The sequence below is a fragment of the Sphaeramia orbicularis genome, chromosome 5, assembly GCF_902148855.1.
Source record: "Sphaeramia orbicularis chromosome 5, fSphaOr1.1, whole genome shotgun sequence".
Lineage (NCBI taxonomy): Eukaryota > Metazoa > Chordata > Actinopteri > Kurtiformes > Apogonidae > Sphaeramia > Sphaeramia orbicularis.
The window spans coordinates 58218878-58240860 of NC_043961.1; the positions used below are offsets into that span (position 1 = coordinate 58218878).

The 21983-nt window shown below is 34.6% G+C and overlaps 1 protein-coding gene across 2 annotated transcripts in view; it reads right to left on the reverse strand.

Moving 5' to 3' along the window:
- Positions 1 to 597: 597 nt before the first annotated feature.
- The window catches only part of draxina (dorsal inhibitory axon guidance protein a), a 59477-nt gene continuing 38091 nt past the window's right edge, over positions 598 to 21983 (reverse strand). For both annotated transcript variants that reach the window (XM_030133431.1, XM_030133430.1), the window contains exons 3-7: positions 20860 to 21083; positions 7516 to 7636; positions 5205 to 5297; positions 4867 to 4956; positions 598 to 913 (exon numbers count right to left, since the gene is read on the reverse strand). In XM_030133431.1, the coding sequence (XP_029989291.1) occupies positions 801 to 913; positions 4867 to 4956; positions 5205 to 5297; positions 7516 to 7636; positions 20860 to 21083 (641 nt within the window). In that variant the 3' untranslated portion in view covers positions 598 to 800. The remainder of the gene's footprint in view (positions 914 to 4866; positions 4957 to 5204; positions 5298 to 7515; positions 7637 to 20859; positions 21084 to 21983) is intronic.

Consider the following 21983-nt stretch of genomic DNA (forward strand, 5'->3'; position numbering starts at 1 on the left):
ACTTCGCTAGACTCATCTCACAATGCAATATAAAATACTTTCAGTTTAGTTTCCTGTTGTTTTTGTTTTTTAATCTGATCAGATGCAGGCATTTGTACAGAAGAGGATGAGGGCCACTGGAAAAAAAAATTAAATTAAGGTCAAATATATTTTTAAATTATTATTCTGAGAAAAAAGTCAGAATTCTGAGATTAAAGTCAGAATCCTGAAGATAAAAGTCATACAATTCTGAGAAAAAAAGTTAGAATTCTGAGATTAAAGCCAGAATTCTGAGAAAAAAAGTCAGAATTCAGACTTCTTTCTCAGAATTCTGACTTTAATCTCAGAACAATAATGAAAAAAAATATTTAAAACAGTCAGAATTCTGAAAAAAGTCAGAATTCTGAGATTAAAGACAGAATTCTGAGATTAAAGTCAGAATTCAGACTTTTTTTCCCACAGAATTCTGACTTTAATCTCAGAACAATAATAATAAATTTTTTTTTTTTTAAAACAATCAGAATTATGAGGAAAAAAAAAAAAGAATTCTGACTTTTTTCTCAGAATAATAATAAAAATATATATATTGGACCTTATTTTTATTTTTTAATTTTTTTCCCTAGTGGCCCTCTTCTGTACATTTAGATACAAAAAAAAAAAGAATAAGTTCAAACCAGCAAATTGTCACATTTAGGTACTTGGTTTGTTAGCAGTGTCATATGATTGATCTGGGCTGTTCTCTCTTTTTTTTTTTTTTAATGTCAGAATGGTCTTTCCTGGTCCTCCTCCTCCTCCAGTTTTCTTTGTCGTCCACTTCTGTCTCAGATGGTGATGAAGCCTCCTTGGTCGCTGTTGACCGATTCTGGCACCACGCAGCGACCCCTCCTCCTGGTCACGCGCCGCTTCCGGTGGAATTTAGCATAACATCGAAACCCTGAAAGGTTATTGGGAATGTGGAATGAATAAAGAGATACAGACATATTAGGTGAATAAGAAAAAAAAAGTTAAGTTAATGAGAAACTGTGTTATGGTAAAATGGAGGTACTAATGAACACTATAGTTTTTACAGAACATCAACCCCATTACATTTCTTAGGTGATTTTCAGCCTATTTATAGATGAAGCCACAGAATAAAACTTGTTTATGCATCATGAGCACATAAACAACTCTCAATCTGAAATTACAATTAAAGCTTCTGTGTTTGATAGTTTTCAGTGCATAAATCTTCCATAATTACCTATCAGCATATTGTAATTAAAATCTGAAAGGATATAAAACTTCTGCATCTACTCATTGCCTGTAGATAATCTGCCCCCTGACGCCAGATTTGGGCAAATCACAGGTATTTTCAAAGCGATAGGAGGGTTAAATATGTGACTGAAATACTAATCAGATGATCAGATTCAGATGCAAGCTCTAAAAGTACCTGCACTTTTCTAAAAAGCCACCAGGTCATGAGTATTTATATTCAGTGTTTTGAGGTTGAAACTGCAGAAGGAAGGTGTGTATGTTCTGAAGTGAAGGCAGGTGTTTTTCCCCAGAAGTTTCTGCTCATATTGGTTTAACCCTTTCATGCATAAATTATGAGAACCTTAGTAAAGATTTTTTTATTGAGTGTTTTTATTCCTCCTTAGGCATGAAAAAAAAATGCGATCCAGTTTTTTATTTTTTGTCATGGAGTTACAAAAGTGTCCACGCATTTTTCAAGTGAAGAAACATGTGTTTAAAACCCAATATCAGAAAGTGAGATGAAAACAATGAAATAAAAACAGTTTAATGCTGCTAATCTGATGTTTTCTCACATTTTAACATATTCTAATGTTAGTTATTTCTCATGTCATGGAGATAATATGCAAAAAAAAAAAAAAAACACTTTTTGTCTAACAAATAATTGATTTACTTTAAAGAGAGACTAAATCTCTCTGACGGGACATTTTAGAGACAATTTGACAGATTAGTGTTGCTAAATGACCCACATTTTTACTTTCAAATTAATTTTTGCTTTAGTTGGACCATAAGGGATTATCCAAACAAGGAGTTACTTTATATTGAAATAAATGTTGGAATGGCAATCAATTGAAGTTTGCTCTCTGACGGGACATTACTCTGTTTTGACCCATTAAAGTAAAGTACAAAGGGCTGCTAAATTGAATAAAATAACTTAACGTTATCTTTTAGTGAAAATTTGATTTTTCTCCAGATGCAAGGGTTGCAAAATGTCTTTTAACAGAGCCTGATGAGTCGGAGGATTTTTGTTCTTCCAGTTTAACAGAATAAGGCGTCCGGCCAGTAGTGTAACACACTTCAAAACAACACTCTGTTTAGTACTAAGGTCTGTATTTGTGTTTTAACAGACCCCAGGAAGAGCAGCAACCGCTATGGTGTCCATTTTAGAATCCATTTTAATATACTTTTATTTGTTTTTAAATCTCTCCATGGTCTTGCACCGCCCTTCCTCTCTGAGCTCCTTCCCACATACACACCCATTCACTCTCTCTCAGATCAGCTGATCAGCTGCTTTTGATGGTGCCCAGAACAACATGTAAACTCCGAGGAGCTCAGGCCTTTTCTGCTGCTGGTCCCAGACTGTGGAACAACCTGCCTCCTCCTTAACCTGTTTTTAAATCTCTTCTTAAAACCCTCCTGTTCTCCTTGGCCTTTTAACACTTGTGCAATGTTGACATTTTGTTTCTGTTTTTATATTTTAACTTGTTTGATTCATCTATTTTTATTTGATTTTAATGTTTTGTTGTTTTTTTTAATGCTTTAATTAATTTTTATTGTGCTTTTATTCTGCTGGACAGCACTTTGGTCCACTGTGGTTGTTTTAAAGGGCTTTATAAATATAGTTGGATTGGATTGGATGGTGGAAGCTAATGGGGATCCATATAAACATTCATTTTCTGAACCCGCTTTATCCTCACTAGGGTCACGGGGGTCGCTTGGAGCCTATCCCAGCTACATAGGGGCGAAGGCGGGGTACACCCTGGACAAGTCGCCAGTTCATCACAGGGCTGAACATATAAAGACAAACAGTCACTCTCACATTCACACCTATGGGCAATTTAGATTAACCAATTAACCTATCAGTGCATGTCTTTGGATGGTGGGAGGAAGCCGGAGTACCCGGAGAGAACCCACGCAGACACAGGGAGAACATGCAAACTCCACACAGAAAGGTCCCACCCTCCGTCGACTGGTGTTGGAATCCAACCCAGGACCTTCTTGCTGTGAGGCACGAGTGCTAACCACTGCACCACCGTGTCGCCCTATAAACAATATAATAATAATAATAATAATAATAATGTATATTTATTGTTTATATGTCCATATAAACAATAAAACAATAAACAAACTAGAAAAGCAGTCGGAGAGCACACACCTCCGCCAAGACAGATCAGTACCCCCCCCCCCCCCCGCCCCCCCCCCATCACCACCAAAATTTAATCACTTGTTCCTTGTGCCAGTATCAACATTTCCTGAAATTTTCATCCAAATCCGTCCATAACTTTTTGAGTTATCTTGCACACAGACAGACAAACAAACCAACAAACAAATCAATGCCGGCAAAAACATAACCTCCTTGATGGAGGTAATAATACAAATATCAACAATCATAACAGTCTTAGAAGAACAGCACAAGTTTCATTTACATGCCCAAAATATCTTGCTACCAGACAGATGAACAACCCCCCCCCATCACCACCAAAATTTAGTAATTTGTTCCTTGTGCCAGTATCAACATTTCCTGAAAATTTCATGAAAATCCATCCATAACTTTTTGAGTTATCTTGCTAACAGACAAACAGATAGACAGACAAACCCCATAGTTACCTCCGCTGTTACTAGGGCTGTGTATTGGCAAGAATCTGGCAATACGATACAAATCACAATACTAGGATCACGATATGATATATCGCGATATATCATGATACTGTTAAAAAGGCAGTTTTAGGTTTGTTTCTTTTTTTTTTTTTTTTTAAGATTATTTCCTGGAAGGATTGAATTACACCAGAAACATGTACAAATACTAAACATACTTTTATTTCAGAACAGGATCTAATGCTATATCACAACATTTTTCTAATTCTCCTAGTTTCCAAAGGAACTACCATCTGCCTCTCAGACAGCAAAAAGTACTTTTAGGATGCTTCACATAACCATTATTTAATAAAACAATGTTAAATAATAATAAATACGAGATAAACAATAAAGAAAAACAAAAATGAACCTCTGCCATATCTGCATTTGAATAAATACTTTAAAATATCGATACAGTACTTTTTAATATCAATACAGTATTGTGAAATGAAATATCGCGATATATTGCAGAACTGATATTTTCTATATTTTTTTTTTATATTAGTGATAGTTAACAAGACAATGTGGACAGAAAAACAACAACAACAACAACAACAACACATAAACAAAGGGAAACTCAAACAAATAAACAAACCAAAAACAACAACAATGACAGAGTAATAACAAACAACAACAACAACATCATATTACAAAGAAAAAGATCATAAATGTAAATAGCAACTAAACCATATTGCTTGGTTAGGGGTGATAGGGGAAAGGGGAAGAGGGGGGTATAAATAAAAGTGAGAAATAGAGAGGGGGGAGTGAGGGGGAAAATTATAATTGTTGTGATAATACAAAAATATTTAATAATACCAGTAGCCTAATTTGCTAGAATTATTGTTTAAAATATCGATACAGTACTTTTTAATATCGATACAGTATTGTGAAATGAAATATCGCGATATATTGCAGAACCGATATTTTCTAACACCCCTCGCCGTTACACTTGGCGGAGGTAACTATGACTGTCCTTAAATTAGCATAATGCGTGTACATGTGTGTCTATAAGTTCTCCCCACATACCTTCCTCACACATGCAGTCATCGTAGCATTTGTTGTTGAGGCCTCGATTGTGCGCTTTACACTCATGTTGCCTCAGGTCACAACAGGAACCTTCAACACAACAAGCACAGACGACTAAATAATGCAAAGGTGAAAAATGTTCACATGTATCGAAAAGAAATAACCATCACAGTCATTACAGTCCTGCAAATAAATTACATTTCAGTGTCATTTATCACCACAGAGTCAATCACCATTACAGCAGGTGGAGCGTTTAATCAAAAAAAAAAAAAAAAAAATTATTCTGGTTTTAGCTGAGCTGCTTGTGGTCAAGAGCCACATGTATGATGCAGACTGACCTGGGAGACAGTCCAGGTGGTGGTCGCACGGCTCGATGGAGTCGGCATCTGCGGTCACATTTCCACTGCTCAGGTTTTTACTCCGTCTCTTGTCTGTAGCAATAAATATAAACAGCATCAGCCATAAAAACAGTGACAAAATCAACCATTTACTGTGCTTTTCTGAGACAAATACATGTATGTGTTCGTATCATTTAACCCATAAAGACCCAGTGCTACTTTTGTGGTAGTTTCCAGATGATTTCTTTCTCTATATTTCACATTTCTTAAGTAATTTGTCACCATAATCCTCAGTATTTTGCAATTTTCTAGTGAAAATCAGGTATTTTCCAGTATTCAATGTACTGATCATATAGATGTTCATAAAAGCTAAGAAAACTGAAGAAAAAGTTACTTTTTCAGTAAAATATATCATTAACTGAACATAAAACAAGCATCCATCCATTTGTTATTTATCAAATTTCATGGGTTTTACTGGTGAATGGATGTTGTAAAAGATGAAGGTGTTTCCATGGTAACTACGGAGCCTCTGAACATCCAAATGGGTCATATCTGATGACCATGAAAAAATGATAAACTGCATTTTACCCCAATTATTTACATGTATTGATGTAACAACCACTGGCAACCAAAGTCATCTACTGATATAAAATGTTTAATACCTGTTGATCCACTAATCCTATCAATCTATGTAAATAATTGGTGTAAAATGCAGTTTATCATTTTTCCACGGTCATCAGATACGAGCCATTTGGATGTTCAGAGGCTCCGTAGTTACCATGGAAACACCGTCATCTTCTACAACATTGATTCACCAGTAAAACCCATGGAGTTGGATCAATGACAGTGAATGGACACACTGGGTTTATGTTCAGTTAATGATAGATTTTGTTGAAAAAGTCACAATTTCTTCATTTTTCTCCGTTTTTGATATGACAATTAACTTTAATCTGAGCTTTTATGAACATCTACATGATCAGTAAATTAAATATGGGAAAATACCGGATTTTTATTGGAAAAAATGCAAAATACAGAGGATAATTGTATAATAAATGGTGATAAATCACTTAGGAAAGGTTAAATAGAGAGAAAAATTGATTTTGGAACTGCGTCAAAAGTGACACTGGGTCTTAAACAGTTTAGATCAGTTGATGGTTTCGTCACTGGTGGATGTTTGGGTCTTTATGTGTGTTTTTATGAGACACTCCATTTAATATTAAAAATAGGACCAAACATGCTGACTGGGATCACATCAGAAGAGAACCAACAAACATAGAAAGACATTTTATCAATTTGATTGAAAATGATGGTGTAATGAAAAAATAACTGTCCTTGATATATTAGAAGCTGTTAGATTTTTAAGATAAAACACAGCACATAAAACAACAATGGGAACTGGAATTAAACGTAATATTGGATGAGGATATCTGGGGAAATGTTTGCTCTGGTTGTCACAGGGGGGTGGGGAATCAGCTTTGGAAGGAATTTGACTGGAAGGTTAAAATACAATTTTTCAGAACCCCATTAAAATCTTTTCTCTCTAAAAGTGGTGTTAGCAACAAGTGTTGGAGAAACTGTGGTCTTGTCGGTGATCAGACACACATATTTTGGGAGTGCCCCATTGTGAAACACTTCTGGACTAATGTAAAAGGCATATTGGATAGTTTACTTAAAGTGAACCTCTCTATGGACCCTTTATTATTTTTACTGGACATATTCCCTGATGGTCTGTCCCACGACCGAGAATTCATACTACATCTTCTTCTGATGACTGCGAGAAAAATGATAACAATGTTATGGCTGAAACCTGAATCACCTACAACTGGACAATGGATACAAAAAATTAAACAAGTTTGTCTAATGGAACAGCTAACAGCACAGCTACAGCTGAAGACTCCGACCGAATATTTTATATTGTAATCTTGGCCCAATCTCAGGACAAACACTGTTACTCTGTACATTGTTTTTTTGTTTTTTTTGTTTTATTTTTTTTTCTTCAATAAAAGTTAAAAAAAAAAAAAAAACTAGGACCAATGGCCCTGTAGCTTACCGGCACTTCCTATCTCTTATAATGGGGAAATTTTTCAAAGTCGCACCAAATCCAGAATCAGAGCCAGATCCAAATAATCTCACTAACTTTTGTTGACATCATCATAAAGAAGCTGTATACCAAGTTTGAAGTCAATCAGAATTTTAGTTTCGGAGAAGAAGACGATTGACATTTTTGTAACGGACCTTGGTTCTTTAGATCACCAGAACCTTTAATAATGCACTGTCTGAAACTGAGTGATTTCAGCAGATGAAAAATTACCTTTTTTCTTTGAAGATGGCCACGTGTCCACAGGTTTCATGTCCTCGTAGTCCGTCCAATCAAAAAGTGCCATGTCCAACGTTGGCATGACCTCTCCTTGTCCTTTCCCTCGTCCAGACCTCTGAAAAACAAACATTCCGTACACTTTTTTAACAGATTCGTAACATACAGGGTATATTTTTTGCTCCGTCTGTGTAAGAAACAGGCTGATCTGCAGATGTGTAAATACCTAATCCCATTGTCAATTAGCTTTGACGTGCTGTGCTACTGTATATTTGTCTTTATTTCATTATTCAAAGACAGTTGTGATCAGAATATGAAACTGTGCATTAAATATTAATCCTAAATTTGATGTTGTGTGACGCGTATAGACACTTCAGTGCAAAGATCAATTCTGTTTCCTCAGATGGATGTTGGGTTTTGACGAGCAGTATTAATGCTTCATTGATTAATAAAATTCCCACCGAGGCAGCAGAGATGGGAGCGCTTTAAAAATCCAACGATTGGTCCAGACTGCAAATAAATGATAGTATTTGTACTGTGAATAAATATACCATGAACACTCTAACATGCACACATGAAAAGGAGGTTTAGTGCATGTAGATTAAAGTAACCTGCAGGTGAGCATTAGTCTGATGAGCATTTTCATTAGTATTTGCAGTCTGTATGTAAGTTTAGTGAAATATTGAAACACATATGATGCTTCCTCTCTATTTGCCACTTTCCTGTTACCCAGCTTTAAAAGTAGAACCAGGCTAAACATGTGATATATTATGCTTAATGCACTTACTGGGCACAAGAGGCGTACTGTTGGTGCTGCTATTGTAGGATTTTAAATGCAAACCAAGGCATTTCCTAATCCACGGGTGTCAAACATACGGTCTGTGGGCCAAAACCCACCCACCTAAGGGTCCAAGCCAGCCCGTGGGCAAAGTCAAGGTCAAGGTTACTTTATTTATACCCGTAGGTAGATGTGTTTTGCAGTCTAGGTGATTGCCTTGGCATTACAACAACACATACATTGAACATGTAAGACAGGCACTTGATCACGCTTACAGACAGGACAAAAAGTGCTCAGTGTTCCATCATTCATTGGTATACAGGGTGGGGAAGCAAAATTTACAATGAACATTTAGTTGTTTTTTCTCAGCAGGCACTACATCAATTGTTTTGAAACCAAACATATATTGATGTCATAATCATACCTAACACTATTATCCATACCTTTTCAGAAACTTTTGCCCATATGAGTAATCAGGAAAGCAAACGTCAAAGAGTGTGTGATTTGCTGAATGCACTCGTCACACCAAAGGAGATTTCAAAAATAGTTGGAGTGTCCATAAAGACTGTTTAGAATGGAAAGAAGAGAATGACTATGAGCAAAACTATTACCAGAAAGTCTGGAAGATACTATTAAAGAAGAATGGGAGAAGTTGTCACCCCAATATTTGAGGAACACTCGCGCAAGTTTCAGGAAGCGTGTGAAGGCAGTTATTGAGAAAGAAGGAGGACACATAGAATAAAAACATTTTCTATTATGGACATTTTTTTGTGGCAAATAAATTCTCATGACTTTCAATAAACTCATTGGTCATACACTGTCTTTCAATCCCTGCCTCAAAATATTGTAAATTTTGCTTCCCCACCCTGTAGCAGCATGGATAAGTAAAAGAATAAAATAGATAAGATCAAATAAATAAAAACAAGATGCAATAAAAACACAATAAAATCCAGAAAAGATAAAAACAATCCGGGATAAAAACCAGCATAAGAACATAAAATTTAAAAATTTAAAAATTTGAAGTCACAATAATAATAAAAAGAGCAAAGAAATGGAATAAATAACTAAATAAGTTAGTAAAGTGCGATGTCACTATTTCTTATTGAGCTCAGTGACGGCGACAGGAACAAAGCTGTTTTTATAAACGCTGTGTCCTGCACCTTGGGACTAAAAGTGCAAAAATTACACTGAAGACATAAAACAAGAACTTTCTACACTTAAGTCAAGGGTGTCAAACTCAGGTTCCACATTCAGAACAGTGCGATTTCAAGTAAAACACCCACCCCTCACATGTATTTCGCCCATTATAAGTAAATGGGTGCTTCTATGAAAATGGTCCAAAAACAGGACAGAGGGGCTAAAAATTCAAACCAGTTATAAACTAATGTTATGAAGCAAGTTTGGAAGCACTTTGGGTCTGTTTTCAAACTAAATACTTACTGAGCTAAAAAGGAAACTATTTTTCAGGTAAAACACATTTCTATATTATTCTACATTATATTTAATACAAAAATCTGTATGTAACACGGTCAAAAGGACACGAAAATTACGCACTACTGTTTTTTAAATATCTCTTTATTCTTTCACAGGTACGTTTTAGGAATTGAAGTAATTATGCAAGACAGAGTGTTTCACAAAAACGACAACTGTTGCAAAATCATTCGCGATTTATATGCGTTTAAAGGGGCAGGTTCTGTATGTAACACAGGTGGACACGATGGGTTACATACAAAACCTGGAATAAGACTGAGATTCATGAAAAACTTGTATGTCTGGGTTACAAAAACACTAGGATCATCAAATTTAACACAGTATCTTTATTTATAGCGGTATATAAGACCATTTACAGCCATGCTTTCATGATCAAATGCACTGACACATAAGTGGTTTTTCATGTCCCAGTTTTGGCTCTATTTTTGGCCCCAAAATTTTTTAAAAATTCATTAATTATGGGACGGCTCAGAGCAAGAGTATAATTTTTTGCCTTTATCTGAGGTCATCATGAGGTACATCCTGGGGGGAAATATGTCTAAATTTCTCTTTTAGTATCGGGTCTAAAAAGCTGGTTAAGTGCCAGGTACCAAAATGAACCCAGTTTCATAGAAGCAACCAAATGGGAAGATTTTTAAAAAAAAAATAAAAAAATCATTTAAAAATTGAACTTTGACCTACCTTTCCCAAAATATCTATTCTGGGTCACTGGCGATCTATAAACCCAATCTGGCATGAATTGAACCAATAGTTTTGCCGCTAAAGTGTTAACAAACAAACAAACAATACTCCTTTGGGGGGGGTGGGGTAATAATAGAATAAATAATAAATAAAATATGAATAACATGAACAAATATGAACAACCTGAAATATCTAAAGAAAAATTACGCAAAATTTTAACAATATTCTGCCTCCTGTTACTAAATATTTTGTGCCTTTGTAGATCTGATCCATAACGCACATGTATAAATGATAAGTTATGACATAATATTGTTAAAACTGCCCTGATTTATTTATTTATTTTTCCACTTTTTCAGGTTATTCACATCTTTTTTGTTTGGATGGTTTGTAAATGTAAATATTTTCATAATTTAATCTTACTTTTTTTTTTTTTTGCACCAAAACAGAAAGAAAAATTAGAGTTGTCATTTTTTACAGGCTATTATGATATTATTTTACTGGTCTGAACGTGGAACCTGAACTTAAATGAGACTGACACTCCCTGTCCTAATCTAAAAATTATCAACCCATCAGGTTGTCTGTACCTAAAAAGAAGAAAAAAGATCATTATGTTTTATTTATTTATCCAAAAGCTATAAAAACAGTCCTTTTCCACCACATAGAAGAGATGTGTTGAAACTGAGTCAGCAGGATGCGATGGAGAATGTATGATCCCTTAAAGGCATCCATCAAAAAAATAAGATCCTCACTGAAACAGATCCATACTTGTTCCACCCGTAGGAAATAGTCCTATATGGAAATATCAATTACAGTAGATTAATTGTGGAGGTGAACCTGCTGGTGTTCAGCTGCTCATTAAAGCATCAACAGAAGATCGAACATTAATTAAGAAGCCTCTGTACGCGCTCGTGGCACAAACGACCCAGCTTCAGAAAAGGCTATGGCTGCTTTCTTCTGTGGTGCAGTCATTTTTGACAACTCTCACATGTACAGTATCCTGAACTGTCGAAGGTCTCCTAACCAGAATGTCAAACAGACCAACAGTCTGGCAGATATCAAACATTTAGGCCACCCCGGCATCAAGACAGCACCTGGCCTTAGGCGCTTCAAATCCAAATAAAACACAGTGAAAGTGTGAAAGAGGTAAATAAAAACCTGTGTTTGCAAAATGGGATACTGTATAATATTATTCTATTTTCTGTTCTATTCTATTCTATTCTATTCTATTCTATTCTATTCTATTCTATTCTATTCTATTCTATTCTATTCTAATATTATTATTTTCTATTCTATTTTAATATATTAGTTTCTATTCTTGTCTATTCTATTCTGATATATTAGTTTCTATTCTATTCTATTCTATTCTATTCTATTCTATTCTATTCTATTCTATTCTATTCTAATATTATTAGTTTCTATTCTATTCTAATACTATTAGTTTCTATTATTTTCTAATATATTAGTTTCTATTCTTTTCTAATATATTAGTTTGTATTCTAGTCTATTCTATTCTAATATTATTTTCTATTCTATTTTAATATATTAGTTTCTATTCTATTCTATTCAAATATAGTTATTTTCTATTCTATTCTATTCTATTCTATTCTATTCTATTCTATTCTATTCTATTCTATTCCTATTATTTTCTATTCTATTCTAATATTATTCACATCCAATTCAGAACCCGAGTACAGCACTCTTTCTAAGCCTGTGCCCTATGTCTGTGGAATGCACTAACTCTAACTCTAACTCTAACTCTAACTCTAACTTTAACTCTAACTCTAAATCTAACTCTAACTCTAACTTTAACTCTAACTCTACATCTAACTCTAACTTTAACTCTAACTCTATCTCCAATTCTAATTCTTACTCTAACTCTAACTTTAACTCTAACCCTATCTCTAATTCTAATTCTTACTCTAACTCTAACTTTAACTCTAACTCTATCTCTAATTCTAATTCTTACTCTAACTTTAACTCTAACTCTATCTCTAATTCTAATTCTTACTCTAACTCTAACTTTAACTCTAACTCTATCTCTAACTCTAACTCTAATTCTTACTCTAACTCTAACTCTAACTTTAACTCTAACTCTAAGTCTAAATCTAACTCTGACTCTAACTCTAACTTTAACTCTAACTCTAAGTCTAAGTCTAACTCTGACTCTAACTCTAACTGACTCTAACTCTAAGTCTAACTCTAACTCTAACTTTAACTCTAACTCTAACTCTAAGTCTAAGTCTAACTCTGACTCTAACTCTAACTGACTCTAACTCTAAGTCTAACTCTAACTCTAACTCTAACTTTAACTCTAACTCTATCTCTAACTCTATCTCTAACTCTAATTCTTACTCTAACTCTAACTCTAAGTCTAACTCTGACTATCTCTAACTCTAACTCTAACTTTAACTCTAACTCTATCTCTAACTCTAATTCTTACTCTAACTCTAACTCTAAGTCTAAGTCTAAGTCTAAGTCTAACTCTGACTCTATCTCTAACTCTAACTCTAACTCTAACTCTATCTCTAACTCTAATTCTTACTCTAACTCTAACTCTAAGTCTAAGTCTAACTCTGTCTCTATCTCTAACTCTAACTCTATCTCTATCTCTAACTCTAACTCTAACTTTAACTCTAACTCTATCTCTAACTCTATCTCTAACTCTAATTCTTACTCTAACTCTAAGTCTAAGTCTAAGTCTAACTCTGACTCTATCTCTAACTCTAACTTTAACTCTAACTCTATCTCTAACTGTAATTCTTACTCTAACTCTAACTCTAACGCTAACTCTAACTCTAAGTCTAAGTCTAACTCTGTCTCTATCTCTAACTCTAACTCTAACTCTATCTCTATCTCTAACTCTAACTCTAACTTTAACTCTAACTCTATCTCTAACTGTAATTCTTACTCTAACTCTAACGCTAACTCTAACTCTAACTCTAAGTCTAAGTCTAAGTCTAACTCTGTCTCTATCTCTAACTCTAACTCTATCTCTATCTCTATCTCTATCTCTATCTCTAACTCTAACTCTATCTCTATCTCTATCTCTAACTCTAAGTCTTCTTCTTCAAAAAGGACCTAAACGTTGCTATCTTGTATTAAAGTTTTTGGACGTTGATTGGACAGTGTGTGGGATACCTTTTTTTCTTCTTCACTCGTACCTCTTGCTCCTACACACTTGTCCCCTGAAGACTTTTTAGGTGTGCACCAAGGTTCTCATAGTTTTGGATTTTTCATTCTAGTTTAGTTTTATTTAGTTTTGACTGTTTTTTCTCTAATTCAGTTAATTTTAATTAGTTTTTAGAGCAGGTTTGCTAGTTTTTATTAGTTTTCACTATTTTCTAAATGCTTAGTATTAGTTTAGTTGAGTTTTTTTCACATCTTTTATCTTCGTCACCGTCAAATTCAAATAAATCCCAGACAGGACTCTGCTGCTTTCTCCCAGCTTTAGTCTCCATGTTTCCAGGTAGAGTGGGGACCAGAAGACGACTGGAAACCACAAGTGAACACAAGTGACGGACTGTTAAATATCAAATGGTGCCACGAACTAAAATTGCTTGAGGGAAATAAATCAATTTTATATCAGTACAACATTGACAAAGACGAAAATGAAGGGAATGCTATTTATAATTTTTATACATTTTAGTTAGTTTTGTAAATGCACAATACAGTTTCAGTTAGTTATTGTTTTTTTCTTTTAATTATAGTTTTTATTTACTTCAGTTAACGAAAATGTTTTTTCAATTCTAGTTTTCATCATTTCGTTAGTTTTCGTTAACGATAATAACCTTGGTGTGCACCAGCATCCATACCTTATTTTCATTGATCCCAATGAATCCCAATTCACCCCTTTGGCCCCTCCCCCTTACCCCTCCCCCTCTGTTTTGTGCGTACACGTGAAGGGGTAGTGTTGTCCCGATTCTCAATTAGACAGAAGGGAGGGGCGAAGGCGGAGGGATGCATAGGGCTCAAAACAGAGATATTTCAGGACCACATTACGAACAGAGGGGTAGGAGAAATTTCCCATAATTCTGTTTGAATCATTGGCAAAAATGGAGGTAAACACAGGAAAAAAGTGCAGCAGTGTGATGAAAGAAACACACAAATGTACGGGTTTTCTTTGTAAATAACTTAATCAACTTAATCAACATATTCCAACTGAAAAAAAGTGTATAGAGAAAGAACAATAAGATTATATGAACAGTTATAAGTTTTTACATTTTGCTTCGTATTTGTACTGCATCTTTTGACATATTTATTATTGACTTATTTTTGTCTGGTATAATGTTTTTTTGTATCATTTCGTCAGGTATATGTTTACCTATGTTTTGTACTTTCTGGACATGTAGTTTTGCACTTGGTTTTGTTTTCATTTTGTACTATCTTTGGATGTACTTAGTCTGGTTTGTCTGACTTTATACAGTAGGATTTTAAAGCTAGTTGTGTATGGCTAACCATTAAAGCTATTATTACACTGGGTTACAAAAAAAGGTTTTTTGCAAGTTGTCTAGGTTTTTTCAACTGAATTAGGACCATTTTGCACGGCTAAATCCAAAAATGCCATCTGTTTTTCTCAATCAGGTCAAGTTTTTTTGCTAATTTGATTTTGAAAAATTTGATCTTCTCACAAAATTGATTACATTTTTGTGACTTTATCAGTTGATTTTGTTTATAGTTCTCACCCAAAATAGGTTTTAAGAGAAAAAAAAATCATGTGATCACTTGATTCCTGTTAGGTACAATGATGTATTCACCGCAGATGTAGCAGAATACGTCAGGCTTATTTTTGCAAGATCTTCTAGTCGAAGCCATTTCATTCACCTGTAATATTAAAAAAAAACATCAATCATAAATTGGCAAAAGTAAAATCTTCAGAACTCGTTTACTGCAAGAAATATGAAAGAATTTTGTATCATATGATGTGAAAATGCCCATAAATGTAAGCAAAAATGTTAAAAAGCCAATATGTAGCATAGTTCAGAAAGTTGACCTGATTGAGCAAAATTAATGTGATTTTTGGATTCAGCACACCAAAATTATCCTAAATCAGCTCAAAAAATTTAAACAATAAATTTGTTGTTGACCAGTGTTATTTAGAAGGGGGCAGGAAATATAAGATTTTCTTCATCCTGCTCCTTTTCGAGCATGGGTGTGTACATGTTTGTTTATTTGATGATTATTGAATGTTTGCTGATGAAATTCACAACCATGAACGAAATAAATGAATGAAATGAAATTATTTGATTGACCGTTTAATGCCATTTCAGTGTGTTATAGATCGCATTTATGCTGTTTATAGTTGATAACCATAAAAAGACGACCAAAGCTCATGGAACAGAGACGGTTACAGCTACTGACGACATGGGGAATAATTTAGGAAACAAAATTGTCGCATCTGTTTATAGCAGCATCGTAATGATGGAACAGGTGTGGAAGGGTTGTCCCATTTCATAGAAGAATGTTTCAACCCCTAACCCTTACAGCTCCGTTTCAAGGGGTAGTGCCAAGAGCAAAAGCCAAGGGGGAGGGGCTAAGGGGTGAATTGGGATTGGGCCATTGTCTGCTTCTCTGTACTACTGTCTTGTTTTTATCCTGGTGTATGTATGACATTTTATTTATTTTATTTTAAACTTTTATTAACATTTTATTCTGAACTGTAAAGCACTTTGTGATTTTATCTGTGAAAAGTGCTATAGAAATAAAATGGACTTACTTAGTATTCTATTACTAAACTGAATGCGCAATAACTCACTCTGCCTCCCAGTACTTTAACCTGTTTAACCCTGACCATATTTTCAGGGGAAAAACACCTAAAAAGACATACTCAAAGTAAAAGAAGAATTACTTATAATACTTATAATAATACGGTCCATATGGATGTTCTTGGTGTCTATGGACATTTACAGACCTCACAGAATCTATTCCCATTGTCTAAAATATTGTATCTATTACTCTGCCTGAGTAAACTGGAACAAATTAAAAGAGAAATTAGAATTTTTTATCCTCACCTGTTTTTTTTCGGCTGGATTGACGATGATATGCATAAATTAATTGTTCGTGGCGGAGATTTTTAATAGCGTATATTTCGCCCCACAAAGATTAAAAATCATGTTTGAACATTAAAGTTTGCACTAAAATACACTTTGATGTACTTTTATTAACATTAGGGTCTAAACTTTGAGCAAAAGTTGAAAAAAACATCCATTGTCCTGATTTATTATATTTTTATAGTAGATGAATATTAATATCATTTTTTCGGGCTCACGGGCGAGCTGATAGGGCTAAAGGGGTTATTAAATTGAATGTGCAATAACCTGCTAACTACGTCCCAGTACTTTTCATTTTAATTCAAATGTGCAATAACTTGTTGTTACCTCTCAGTACTCTTATTATTATTATTATTATTATTACTCTTTTTTATAATAGTCTATTTTACAAATGTGTATTTGTGCTTGTATGTGCAATAATTGTTATTTTATATGTTTTTTTTTTTTTTGTTTGTTTTTTTTTGTTTGGTTTTTTTTTAGCTGTGTTTATGTTTTGTATCTGTCTTTTTTATCATATCTTTACCTTATGACTCAGGGAAACGCACAAGAATTCCAATGTACCTATACTGCTATGTATCTGTGCAAATGGCAAATAAAGTCTATTCTATTCTATTCTTGAAAATATACATATCTGTGTGGTTTGACAGTGTATCTCGACAGTTTAATGTCATAATACTCTGCTTTTAAGATCCAGTTGAGGGATGTTTTGAGGAAATAAATCTATTTGTTCTCTTGCTATGAGCATGATGGGTAAATCAATACCACTTTTGCACATAAGCTTTGAAGATGAAGCTACAGCCAACAGCCATAAAGACTGAAAAACAGGTGAAAACAGCTTGATCCAAAAGCTAAAAAGGTAAACACAACAATATGGGGTGTATCCATATCCATAAGATCTTTAAACTGAAGGCTAAATGCTGATTTGTAATGCTTTTGAGACTCTCTAAGGTTATGTCCTTATTATTTTTTTCTGCAACATGATGTTTCCAGATGGTTTCCAGGTTAAGAAAAATAAGGTGTGTGACAAATAGACAAATATTTATAGCATATATGACACGTTTCATCTCAAATTACAATAGTACTGATGTTATCACAACAATATCAGATGACACAGGTGAATTATTGTTGTTTCAGGCTGTTTTTAAAACTTGTGAAGGTGCATTTGGTTCAGATTTACTGGACTGGAATTCAGATTGAGGGTATTTTATAGTTTAACTGAGGCTTCTTCAGGCTTGACAGGTTTTTTCAATTATTTTTTAGTAGGGTTTGTAGACAATGAGATAACAGAGAAACAGTAAAACATCTCCAATCAAATAAGAACCTTTATGAGTGTACAAACTGAGTAAATTGATTATGTGTATATGTGTAATGTTTAACTAACTACAACTACACACAGGGTTTTATGCATTTAAGCAAATATTAGAAATTCTCCATGCAGCACATACAGTGTTCATGCGTGTAACTACGTAGACTGCATTGTCCAAAACAGACAAATGATTAATTAAAATAAAATAAATGAATTTTTTCCATACAACTTGTCATGAAAAGAGTTGTCATGACCAAACCACCTCCAACATCATCACTGTCAGTCAACCATTAGCTGTGATCCTGTAAACAAAGGCTTTCACTGTGTCTGCGGTACTTTAATATCATGACATCTGCTCTTATCTTGCCCTGAAAACTCTAATTTGTACAAGTTCCAGAACTACAAAAGCCATTGGAAATCCTTTGTAACTTTTCCCTTATTTATCCCTTTAAACCTAAAGCCTAAAATGGTCTGTCTGGACTTTTTTTTTCTTATTTTGACAATAAAAATGTTGGGAAATATGTTGTGAGTGAGTCATTTTGCCCATTTTTGTGAGTGTTCATATTTTTAAAAGTAAAGTTAAAACCCATCTTTTTAGCTCAGCTTTTAGTTAAACTTTTACTTTTAAACATTGCTTTACTCTGTTGCTTTTATTTTACTTTTATTTGTAACTGCGGGACAGTGGGTGGTTTGGTGTAAAGCACTTTGTGTTACATGTAATATGTATGAAAAGTGCTAAACAAATAAAGTATGATTGATTTTTCCAGAGCATGTAGAACTTTCAAAATCTAGCAGTCATTTATAGTGGAAAAAATCCAAATCTTACCAAGTGTATTTTTCCTCATTTCTAGTCCAAATATCTCATCACACTTACAAATAAACAAATAAGACATAATCACCTAAAGAGTAACTTTTCAGTGAGATATAAGAACTGATTTTTAGACAATAGATCTGGAAAAATCTGATTTCAAGAAATCTTATCAAGATAATTTTCACTTGTTCCAGTGGCAGATGTTTTTTTTTTTTTTTTTTTTGCTTGAATTAAGCAAAAAAAAAAAAAAAAAAAAAACTTGAATTAAGCAAAAAAAAAAAAACAAAAAACCAAACTCTTGAATTAAGCACAAAAATCTTGAATTAAGCAAAAAATAAAAATAAAAATCTACCAATGGAACAAGTGAAAATTATCTTGGTAAGATTTCTTGAAATCAGATTTTCCAGATCTATTGTCTAAAAATCAGTTCTCATATCTCACTAAAAAGTAACTTTTTAGGTGATTGTGTCTTATTTTAAGTATGATGAGATATTTGGACTAGAAATTAGAAAAACACACTTGGGTAGATGTAGATTTTTTCCAGTATACACTTTACTGCATGTTATAATTCTGCTAAAATGGCGTAATCTCCAGCTTCTAGTACAGGCATGATTAAAATCACCGTAATGACCCAATAAAGCCTATAAAGTGCAACGTCTCAGGTTTCAGAAAATGTTGGAATTTTTCCAACTGCACAACCAGTGACAGAGTTCCAGCCATCCGAACTGCATATGCACAGGGTGTGTCTGTGATAGCACGTCAGGTTTTAAAGAGTTATACCAGTGGTTCCCAACCTTTTTTGGCTTGTGACCCCATTTTAATATCACAAATTTCTCACTCAAAACAGGACTTTTTTTTGCCAAAGTTAATTTGTTTTTGATCACTATGTTGCAATTAAACATTAATTTTAAAGGACATTTAGTCTATATAATGTATATTATTCTGGACGGAGGCAGAAAAGCCAGGTGTAGATTACTGCACAAAGGGAGAATTTGATTTTCCTTGGTCAGGATATGTACAGTCAGTCCAGCTGTGATTTACAAGGCTGACAATTAATACTGAACAAACAAGAACTCAAACTATGAATTATGAAAGAGCTGCAGCATCTGAAACTGACCACAATGAACATTTGACAGATAAACAGAACCACAGTGCTGCAGTTACAGACTCACAGTTTGTCATGTCTGTTTTATATTGGGATTGTCTCTGTCAACTCACCATATATATATATATATATTTATTATTATTATTATTATTACTTTTTTTTTTTTTTTTTGTTATCAATCACTAGAAATTTCAGGTGACTCCATTTGAATTCCAGGTGACCCCAGGTAGGGTGCCGATCCCAGGGTTAAAAAACACTGGATTAGTGTGTCCATCCACTGTCATTGATCCAACTCCAGGGGTTTTACTGGTGAATCAGTGTTGTAGAAGATGACGGTGTATCCATGGTAACAACGAAGCCTCTGAATGTCTACATGGGTCATATCTGATGACCATGCAAAGATAACAAACTGCATTTTACACCAATTATTGACATGTATTGATAGGATTAGTGGCTCTAAAGTTATAAACATTTTAGATCAGTAGATCTAAAAAACAGCAGTCTGTTATTTATTGGGATTGTCTCTCTCAACTCACCATATATTTTTTATTTGTAAGGTTTGTTTTTTATTTTTACCAATTTCTAGAAATTTCAGACGACCCCATTTGAATTCCAGGCAACCCCACGTGGGGTCCCAACCCCAAGGTTGAAAAACACTGAGTTATACGGTCAAATAACATAATAGGAGAATGTGACAAGTGGTGAGTGGTGCTCCCACAGTGCCCCCACGGTAGGACATGCTTAGCACATACATAATGTTTTGCAGTGGTTTCTAATAAAGGAGCAGAAAGGCAGCTATAAAAAAAATGTCCTGCTAGACTCAGATGTATGATTCGGATCCCAGAGGCGTAGTTTTATTATACAGAACATGGTCGTATCTATCACACACACACACTGTGACCAAAGGCCGGGGAGTTTTATCCGCTCGAGGATATTTCTCACAAGCAGCATTTTCAGCTCCACACTGTATAGAGTGTCATTTCTAAGATGAGCTATGAGGTTTGTGGCGGTGTAACAGCAGTAATGGGGCCCATTTTCGCTCTGTTTCCCCTGCACACTGGCATCACACTGAGACACAACAGACGCAGCCTTTAATAAGCACTTGGGCTTCGTTGGGGTTACCTGGGGTTTGGTGGAGGCCGGGGGCAGCGTTGGGGGATGCTCGTTCATCACCGTGGTAACCATGGAGGAGCCAGAGCCAAAGACTGATGCGATGGGGGAGGGGGGTTCGCTGGGCGGGGATACGCTGAGGGAGGGGGGGATGGCAGAGGAGGAGGAGGAGGGAGGGTCCTCAAACAGATCTCTGTCCTTCAACGCAGAACTGAACTCAGACCCTGGAGGAAACCCTGGACACAGAAAAAATACAATAATAATAATAATAATATACAGCCACACTCAAGTTTCAGGACCACAGGGTTTTCAGCGTCTGGCAAGAATCTACACTGCAAAAATGTAAATGTAACCAGGTGTATTTTTCTTATTTCTAGTCCAAATATCTCATCACACTTAAAATAAGACATAACCACCTAAAGAGTAACTTGTAAATGAGATATAAGAACTGATTTTTAGAAAATAGATCTTGAAAATGTTATTTCAAGAAATCTTACCAAGATAATTGTCACTTGTTCCATTAGCAGATTTTTTTTGCTAAAATTAAGCAAAAAAATCTTGAAAAAAGCACAAAAAAAACCTGCCAATGGAACAAGTGAAAATTATCCTGGTAAGATTTCTTGAAATAAGATTTTATCTATCTATCTATCTATCTATCTATCTATCTATCTATCTATCTATCTATCTATCTATCTATCTATCTATCTATCTATCTATCTATCTATCTATCTATCTATCTATCTATCTATCTATCTATCTATCATTTGGGACAGTGCATATTCATGAACATCTACAACATTTGCAGCTGTAACTAGAAGCACTCGGAGAGCGCAGACCTCCGCCAAGGCTGATCAGTGGCCCCCCCCCGTGGGCCCCCCCACCCCCGATCACCACCAAAATTTAATGTTTTCTTCCTTATCCCATTTCCAACAAACCCTGAAAATTTCATCAAAATCTGCCCATAACTTTTTGAGTTATGTTGCACACTAACGGACAGACAAACAAACAGACAAACAAACCCTGGCAAAAACATAACCTCCTTGGCGGAGGTAAATATGCCAGATTGTAGCAACAGTGCTAATTTCCTTCTGTAGTCCCTAGGCAGGTGACAAGAAAGACAACTGACAAAAGAAAAT